We start from the raw sequence: 8,805 nt of genomic DNA on the forward strand, positions 1-8,805 counted from the left end.
TTAATTTAATTCATGAGACATATAATTCAATAATTCATATAAAGCATAACATTTAATAAATATTAACATATTAATTAGATAAAATAAACATCTGCACTGGACAGAATATTTAGCACACTATGCTTAATTTGAACAAGAAAAATATTCATCCTAAAACATGCAATAAATGTTATAGAAAGCAAAAATTTAACTTTCTTGTACGTCAACATATTGTTACATCACCAAATTATATATTCTTTGATGTTTTTTCTTGACAAGTAATGAACCTTATAATTCCAAGTGGAAAATGACTTTTCAGAATTACAAGTTTCTATCTGCATTTACCGTTGGGTTTTTTTTACTCCAATTTGCAAATGTTAGAGAATTTTGATGATTTAGATATAGAGTACATTTAGGGTCTCTGTCATGTTAACTGAGCTCAACCACTCTGTTAACTGTGAACTGTTACACACATATTGTTTACTATATGGGACGCAAAAACTTATGGGAAGCTCAAAATCTCAAAATCATTCAGAACGCAGATAGAACCTTATAATTCCAAGGTGACGAAATGTGAAAGATCTGACCAACTGGAAACATTTGTATTATCTTAAAAAGTACAACTTTTATTTAATGTGAGTGTATGTGTTTTAAAATACTCTGCTCGTATTCCTTTGATAACGGCTGTTTAAATCCAATGGTTTGCATAAAGATTTGAGATTGTCTAAAAAGCATCTTTTTAAAAACAAAACCTCCTGTGCCTTTTTATTTCCAGGTTAACATCATATTTTAAATAGGCTTTCACTCCAATATTGAGACCCCACTATATATCTAATCAGATGAAGATTGTGTGAAATCAATTGCTCATCATGTGAAATTGCAATACATGATGTTTGTATATCAACTTGTTACTTTGTTATTAATGTGTTTGTGTGTGGTGTGTGTGTGTGTGTGTATTTTTTGGCTTATACAGCGAGCGGTGGTCTAAGTGATGTCAACAGAGACTATCAGAAAGAGCCTCTGACTCAGTCTGAGCTCGAGAGGCAGCAGATCCTTCAGGAAATGAGGAAGAAAACTTCCCTGAACACAGACAACAGCTGGATTCGCCAGAGCACTGCTAGTGTCCCTGCCAAAGAGCCAATCGATCTACCCATGAGAAGGTCAGAATCTGAGCTGTTTCCTTAGGTTGTGAAAACAAAGAGCAAGTAATTACAGTAATGAGGGGGGAAAATGACAGAGCTTCATACACTTGCTTGCAGAGGTGAGTCTCTTGACAACCTCGATGAGCCCCGTTCCTCCTGGAGATCATCATGGAGCACGTCGAACAGCACCTCATCCATACCAGACTACAGCCGGCCTCATTCAGCCCTCTCTGGCTCTTCGTTGCAGCAGGCTGGACGTCCAGGGTCTGCCACTATGCAGGCATCTCAATCCATGAGCTCTCTCAGGCAGTCCACTTCCACACCTGCAAACCAACCAGAGCCTCGAGCTCAACAGAGAAACAGGTATTCATCCCTGAAACATATTCAGTCATCTCTAAACCAGGTTTGTCCAAACATGCCAGTGGATGGCCAGTGTACTGGAAAGTTCAGCTCCAACCGTAATCAAACACACTTAAACCAGCAGGAAATTGGCCCTCCTTGAGCAGCATTGGACAAGCGTGCTCTAAACACTATAATAAAGTACACTCAAAACATGATGTTTGCTATTTGTTCAATTTACTTATTTGAAATGAGCTGAAACAACACAATTCTTAATTTCTTTATGTCCAATCCGTTTAAAACTGTAAAAACTAATAAGTTAACTTAATTCCTTCATGTTGTCCCAACACATTTTTTACAGTGTATTGTTTCTCAAATGAGTCGATAGCTGTAATAAAATACAACACAATTTTAATAGCATTATATTAACTTCATAAGTCCACTAAACTACTCTGACATTTCTTTTCTGGTTACGAAAAGTTAAAAGTATAGTTCACCCAAAACTGAAAAGTCTGTCATCATTTACTCACCCTTGTTCTAAACCTGTTTGACTTTATTTCTTCTGTTGAACACAAAAGGGATATTTCTGAAGAAAGCTAGAAACCTGTAAGCATTGACTTCCACAGTATTTGTTTTTCCTACTATGAAAGGTTACAAGTTTTCAGCTTTCTTAAAAATATCTTCTTACGTGTTTTTGTGCACTTGAGGGTAAGAAAATGGTAAATGCATGTTCTTTTCTTTTTTCATTTTTGTCTTTTTAATTTCAATAGTGAAAATATCTGCCATCATAAATTATAGTATATAATATAAACACAGAAACATTGACTATAACAAGCCCTTACCACAACAAAACATTTTAACCCAATCCTATCCTATCCGAGTCATATAGAAGTAAGTCTGTTAAGTTTAGCTTAATAGTATAAAGTCATAATTACAATTGATAAGTTTAAATCTTTCTTTAAACTCATCCACGGAATATAATAGGTGTAACAGACTGAAGAAGGCAATAAAGTGTTTAACAGTTCAAACTTTTAGATGAACCGTTTGATGAACTTTTTGATGTCTTTTAATATACTTTTGCACTTGTAGACAGAGTAATCCTTTAGCTCGTCGAAACAAGAACTCTCTCTCAAAAAACATACCTGTCTCCCCTTATGGATCACACCCCCCTCCCCCCCTCCTTTCTCGGGTGCACAAACTCACATAACATAACATAATCTCACACCAAAATAGAACACAGGAACTGTACTTAACTCTTTTCTAGCATGCTACAATAGCTTTGTACAATTCCACCAGAATAAACAAGGAGACTTCTTTATAAATTACAGTAAATAAAACCATAAATCAAAATTACACTTTTGCAAGTTATATATCAAAATTATGACTCTCCAACTCATAAAAGATAATATGTGGAGTGGATGGCAGATTTCTATATTTTAAATGTACTGTATTATATGTAAAAAAAAAACATACTGTAGATAATAATGTTATACAGAGTGTTTCTGCTCCAGTAGAAAGTCTAGTGTGCAGTGGCCAAAGTATATTGTGACAGTGGCTTTAAGTCTAATAAATACAATATTTAATATTCATAAATACAATTTAGTTTGAGGGTGATAGTTTTCTTCAAACAAATTTGGGCTTCAAATTGGTCACTTCAGTTTTTTGAAGGTTGCTTGGTTTGAAAGTAACTTCTGTGAGCTATGTTTACACTGCTACACTGTCAGAAATAAAGGTATGCGAGCTGTCACTGGGGTTGTACCTTTTGAAAAGGTACACATTTGTACTTATATGGTCCATATTGATACCTCAAAAGTATATATTAGTACTTAAAAAATTTAAGAGGAACACTTTTGTACATTTTAGATACTAATATGTACCCTTTTGGTATTAATATGGATCTTTAAGGTACAAATTTTTACCTTAAGGTACCACGCCAGTGAAAGCTTGCGAACCTTTATTTATGAGAGTGTACAATCTGTAATCATTTCAGATGTTTCGGAAGTAAAACCATTTGAGAAACCATCTATTTATTCCATCCATTCCCACATGTCTCCTATTTTCATGTTGTCTTCATTATATGTTTACACTCCATGCATGAGCCAAGGGCTGTGCGCAGGTCTGTGTTTCTGGGCTTCAGATCATGTTTTGTGTAATCTAGGTCAGTGAGTGGCAGGAAAATCTGTTCGTTCTGTAATACACCGCTGGGCAAAGGAGCAGCCATGATCATCGAGTCCCTGGGGCTTTGTTATCATTTGACTTGTTTCAAGGTGAGCGTTCAGCTACTCCGAGGTCAGGTCCAGCCTGGCTTCATCAGTGACTAACCCGACTACTCTGCACTGCCTGTTTTTCTCCTATTCTAATCAGTTCTTCTATGCACGTAGAAATGCAGCCATCAAAATGTCAACAGAGAGAATCAAAATGTCAGTTCTGCCTCTCTAGCACATGCAGCACTGCCCTCTGACTTTTCCTTCTTCCCTGAAAGACTATCATTTGTTTCTCCAACTTGAGAACAATCCATCAAGACTTTTTAAAGTCTGGACTACACAAATCCCTTTCCTTCAAGATGGAATTTGTGTGATGTTGCTTAAAACACTTTATTTTAACAAAACACTTTATTTTAACAATCTAGGCGCAAAGTCTAACACAAAAGCAAAGGAGTTTCCGAATCCACTTTTGCTATTTAAATAACAAGAAAAATACTGTCTACATCCTGGTACAAGGTCTAACAGTGTTGTGCTGAATTTCTTAATGAGTTATGGGTGTGTTTTGAGCATAACATGCATTAAACCAATCGGAGTATAACGCTCTGCACTGAACCTTAGACCAGCTTTTACTTGGTCAATGACCTGTTCTATTTCAGTTCCTCAAAATAGCAACGTGCCAACAATGCGCCTTAACACACCTCTTTTTTAGACCGGCTAGACCGGCACGAATCCACAAAGTGGCGCAAATGGATTTTCTATTTTAACAACGTGGTGCAAAACGTGAAAAGTAGAGTTGCGCTGGTCTGAAAATAGCAACAAATCGTGCCAAACACGTCTTGCGTCTTATTGTGCCGGGTGTATGATAGGGTACTGTACTGTAAAATCATTCCATCAAAGAAATGTCATATAAACACCAATAGTGATTTACATAATAATTAAACTGTCCCTATTACGTTATTTAAAATGTTTTCCTACATTAGGTTAACATTCAAACTCAAAAACTCTTTCATTTTTAGGTGAATCAGGTGTCTGGATAGCAGATCCTAGTTAGCCTTTGGTTTGGGGTGTAAATTTTATTTACACTAATCATTGAGTTCAGTTTGGTAGCATTAGATTTTGTGACTCTTGTCAGCATTATCTGTCTCTATACAAACATCTAGACCTGATTTGGTCGTTTGGTTATGTTAAAGTTGCAAAATAGCTTATGGTTGTTGTCAAAATATCTCCACTTAAAAAAATCAATTGGAAAGAGCAAAAAAAAAAGATATTTTTTACCCCTGACTATTTAAACATTGAAGTCCCAATGAACTGGAAGCTGCTATTATTTTTTTTTTATTTTTATTTTATTTTTTTTTGTATTGTGAGGCAGTTCTTAGAGAAACAGAATTTTAAATGAGAAAACAGTGAACGTGGCTTGTTTTTTCTACCACAGGCTGAATGGATCTAGTAAAGTAGGCATTTCATTTAGAAAGATCGGTAAAGGGATTTTAAAAGAGTTATTACAACCAAACAGACTCTACCTGCTCACCATTTCTTTTTCTTTTTTTTTTGTTAAAACTGAGAGTGGTTAAGTATATTAGCTACACCCATTGCCTCAAAATCACATCATCTGATAATTTAACTGATAACAAAACTGCATTTTCAGATTTCAATTAAAGATTAGAAGGGCAAACATTTTGTTTTCTTAATGACATGCACAAATAAATTGTTCACCACAAAACTGGCAATGTGAGCTAACAAAATCATATGGTTAGTTTTGATTTCTTAGGGGACTTTAAATACAGCCTACATCTAGAAATTCCCATACAAAGACCAGGGCACACATGCAATTTGAAACAAACATGCTCACACACACATACTGCAACCGAGAGCATTTGTTTAGGAAATATCCACAAATGCAGATATTAAAAGGGTGAGGTTTAAGTTTGGGCCATCATAGCGAGCCTGTTTGAGAAGCATTTGAGGGTTAATTACTGCAGATTGAATTTGTTGTATCTTCTGTAATTTGGCACTCAGTGCTCGTCTGCAAGATGGGAAATTGCACCATGCATAATTCAACACATTTCTGTAGTAAATCGAGTGCTAAAACAGCAAAGACAAGTGTGTGTGAGCAAACAAACCACGCAATCAGTGGGCGTAATTCATTCTTATTGAATTCCCTCCTAAATTTATTCCCATGCCATCAGAGCAGCCGTACGTGGCTCAGCTTAATCGTTCCTCACACATCCTCATCATTTCCCCAAATGCCAATCATTTGTACCTCTTCTCATCCTCTCATCCTCACTACATTGTCCTCCTAATCTTGTTGGTGGGTTATTTCTGGCTCTTTTGGCTGGTGTTGCCATTTCTATTTCATATCCTCTTATGCCGCTTATATTGACCTCAAGCTAGGATTCTCTCTCGGAAATGGAGGTGAATGTACGATACAGCATTACATGAAGCATTGTGCTGTCTAACAATGTGTTCTTTCATCTACTGTGTGCAGTGTTCTGACTGCAGGTCTGATCTGGGAGGCTCACAAGCAGGAGCAGAAGTCAGAATACGAAACCAGCAGCTCTATTGTAACGTCTGCTATATGCGGCTCAAAAGTAGGCCAGACATCTCTGCAATATGCGCAGCTCCGTTACATAGTTCACTGAGTGATTTCTGATGTTCTGTTTGACTGTATTTTTCTCTTTCCAGCTGGGCAGCCCACAGCCATGTGATCTCGCTGTACTGCAGCAGATCCAGGAGGAACCAATCACAGACAAGGAACTATAAACGCTCAAGATTGATGAATATTAGGGGATTTCACCAGCCTTGATTATTGAGTGTGCTTCTGTTCTTCTCTTTTTTTTTTTTTACAGAGATTCCTAAGGTTGTTTATTTGAATTTAAGTATTAGTAATTGTTTGTACAAAAAAAAATGCATGTACCTGAATATGAGCTATGCATTTTGAAACGTACACAGGCTTGTTTTTTGAACATTCATAATTCATACACTGTCTTTTGGAAATTCTTTTTGATTTCTGGCTGTTTAAGAGATGTCTGTACGGCCCAAAAAGTGTTTATAGGAAATAATAGAGAAATGCTATTATCATTGTTAATGCTTATAGTTTATAGGTTTCTCCTGCAGTTTGTGCTATATAAGGGTTTGTTGACTAAAATATCCTGTTATTCCTTTTCATCTGTGCCTTTTTGTGTTCTGGTGGGGAAAGATGATTAAGGATAAAACCATTAAGAATTTAAGAGTGGCACGGTTGGTAAGCAGTGCTCATGAGATATACACATTGCATTGGTAGCACCTCTTTTATGCAGTTCCTCTGCAGGGGGAAGATGGATCTAGAACAAAAGCAGCATATATAGTAATAATTGTAAATAAAATTGCCAAACTATAAAGTTCTCGGTGTGATTTACTTGACTCCGTAATCAGATTTAGTCCATCTAAGAGACTAAACTCGACATTACTGTCTAAAAGTAACATTGGTTCATCTTTCATTTTCACAGCCTCATCACAGTCACTGGGGTTTTCATCCAATACCTTTTCATATGGTTCATGTATTATGTTTGACACTGCATTTCCCACAATGTGTTTTCTGTGAGTGGATATTTTTCATTGCAGATACCTAAATTCATTACATCTGCAAACATCTGTTGGGAATTTACTGCTGTTCCTCTTAAAGTGGATCTGATGTATCAAGGCTTCTGGAGATTTAAGATGACATTATGCAGTTTTCATTATGACAGAAAAGAGAAAACCCCAAGTAAACATATTCAACATAAGCACCGTAAACATTTGAAAAGCTCACATAAGCCCTAAGTTTCTCTTGTTTATCTGTATGTATTTTGCCATCTTAACATTGTAGAGTGCATAATGGCAATCATCAGTTTGACAGATATATCATCTAAAGTTAAAACCTATATATGGAGCTTCGATGTTGTTTCCTTCCAGCAATTTTCCACTCAGACTTGGATGTTTTATCCATCATCCAGAAAATGTATAAAAGTAGTTTTATTCGCCTACTGGCTTTTTACAGTTATTCTTTTATTTATTTTTGTTTGTTTACACCGCATATTTTTTTGCAGTTAATCTCGAGATTTTCCTTGATACTATTACATATTTGAAGTACTGTGAACATTGGGTTTGCCCTTGTTGTTATTTGCTCCCATGGGGGATTTTTGTTTTGCCATTTTGACATTTCCAGAGTTGTGTGAAGAGTACATTGACATACCTGAATAAACTTATGTAGTGGTCAGCAGATTTTGCAAAATAATTTTTGTATTCCCTTTTGATCCAATAGCAAAACACAAAACTCATCAGAATTTGTGTGTGTTTTGCTGCTAATATAGCATCAGCATAGTCTTTAAATTTTATCTATAATTTGGTGGACCTGAGTATGTTTTTAAGGTTTGGTTGTGTTTACAAGATTCAATGTGTGCTCAAGATTCATTTGTAGAGAATCACGTTATTTTTTTCATATATCTTACTTGTATATTACTACAGTATATACTACTACTCAGCTAACATGAAAACGAATGTCATATTTCCTAGTTCCTCTGAAAGCCCGCCCTCAAGAGGCTCTGATTGGTCAGCTAGCATAATGTGCTGTGATTCACAGATCGGCTCCATGTCACCAGAAAAAGCATGACACCCTTAGAAGCATGCGCTTTTGCGCTGTGTAAATACTGTCAGTCAGAGTAGCAACAGTATTAGCCGTATCAGTTTGAGCCTGAATGAGACAGAAAATGAAGAGCACACAGCTGAACCTCACGCCTGCTCTCTAAAATAAAACCTGACAAGTTCCTTTCATATATATTTGGGTTATAAGCATGTGTAAGTAATATGAAACGTTCACATATATTTTGCAAGTTCATTATCTGAGATGTAACGCAGGGAAAGTGGCTGCATAAAGAGACACTGCAGGTGCTAATGAAGATTGTCGTGTTTGCAGGGGTTGATGAATAAATATGAATTTGTAGCTAAAATGTTAATGGTGCCAAACAGCATTTATCGTTTTTTACATTCTTGTTTACGTCCTTGCTAAACCACACTTGAACTTCACACATCTACATTACAACTAAAGTTTACAATATGATATCGTAGTGGACCACCCCTTTAAAAAGAGATGGATGGGGCAGCTCCACTAATTTCCACTGTAGAAA

General features: G+C 36.1%; 1 protein-coding gene across 9 annotated transcripts in view; it reads left to right on the forward strand.

Annotated features, from left to right (window-relative positions):
• lmo7a (LIM domain 7a) overlaps window positions 1–7,041 on the forward strand; it is an 81,932-nt gene extending 74,891 nt beyond the window's left edge. For all 9 annotated transcript variants that reach the window (XM_056465100.1, XM_056465101.1, XM_056465104.1 and 6 more), the window contains 5 exons: window positions 953–1,139; window positions 1,239–1,484; window positions 3,619–3,727; window positions 6,150–6,252; window positions 6,347–7,041. In XM_056465100.1, the coding sequence (XP_056321075.1) occupies window positions 953–1,139; window positions 1,239–1,484; window positions 3,619–3,727; window positions 6,150–6,252; window positions 6,347–6,369 (668 nt within the window). In that variant the 3' untranslated portion in view covers window positions 6,370–7,041. The remainder of the gene's footprint in view (window positions 1–952; window positions 1,140–1,238; window positions 1,485–3,618; window positions 3,728–6,149; window positions 6,253–6,346) is intronic.
• The last annotated feature ends 1,764 nt before the right edge of the window (window positions 7,042–8,805 follow it).

The sequence above is a fragment of the Danio aesculapii genome, chromosome 9, assembly GCF_903798145.1.
Source record: "Danio aesculapii chromosome 9, fDanAes4.1, whole genome shotgun sequence".
Classification (NCBI taxonomy): domain Eukaryota; kingdom Metazoa; phylum Chordata; class Actinopteri; order Cypriniformes; family Danionidae; genus Danio; species Danio aesculapii.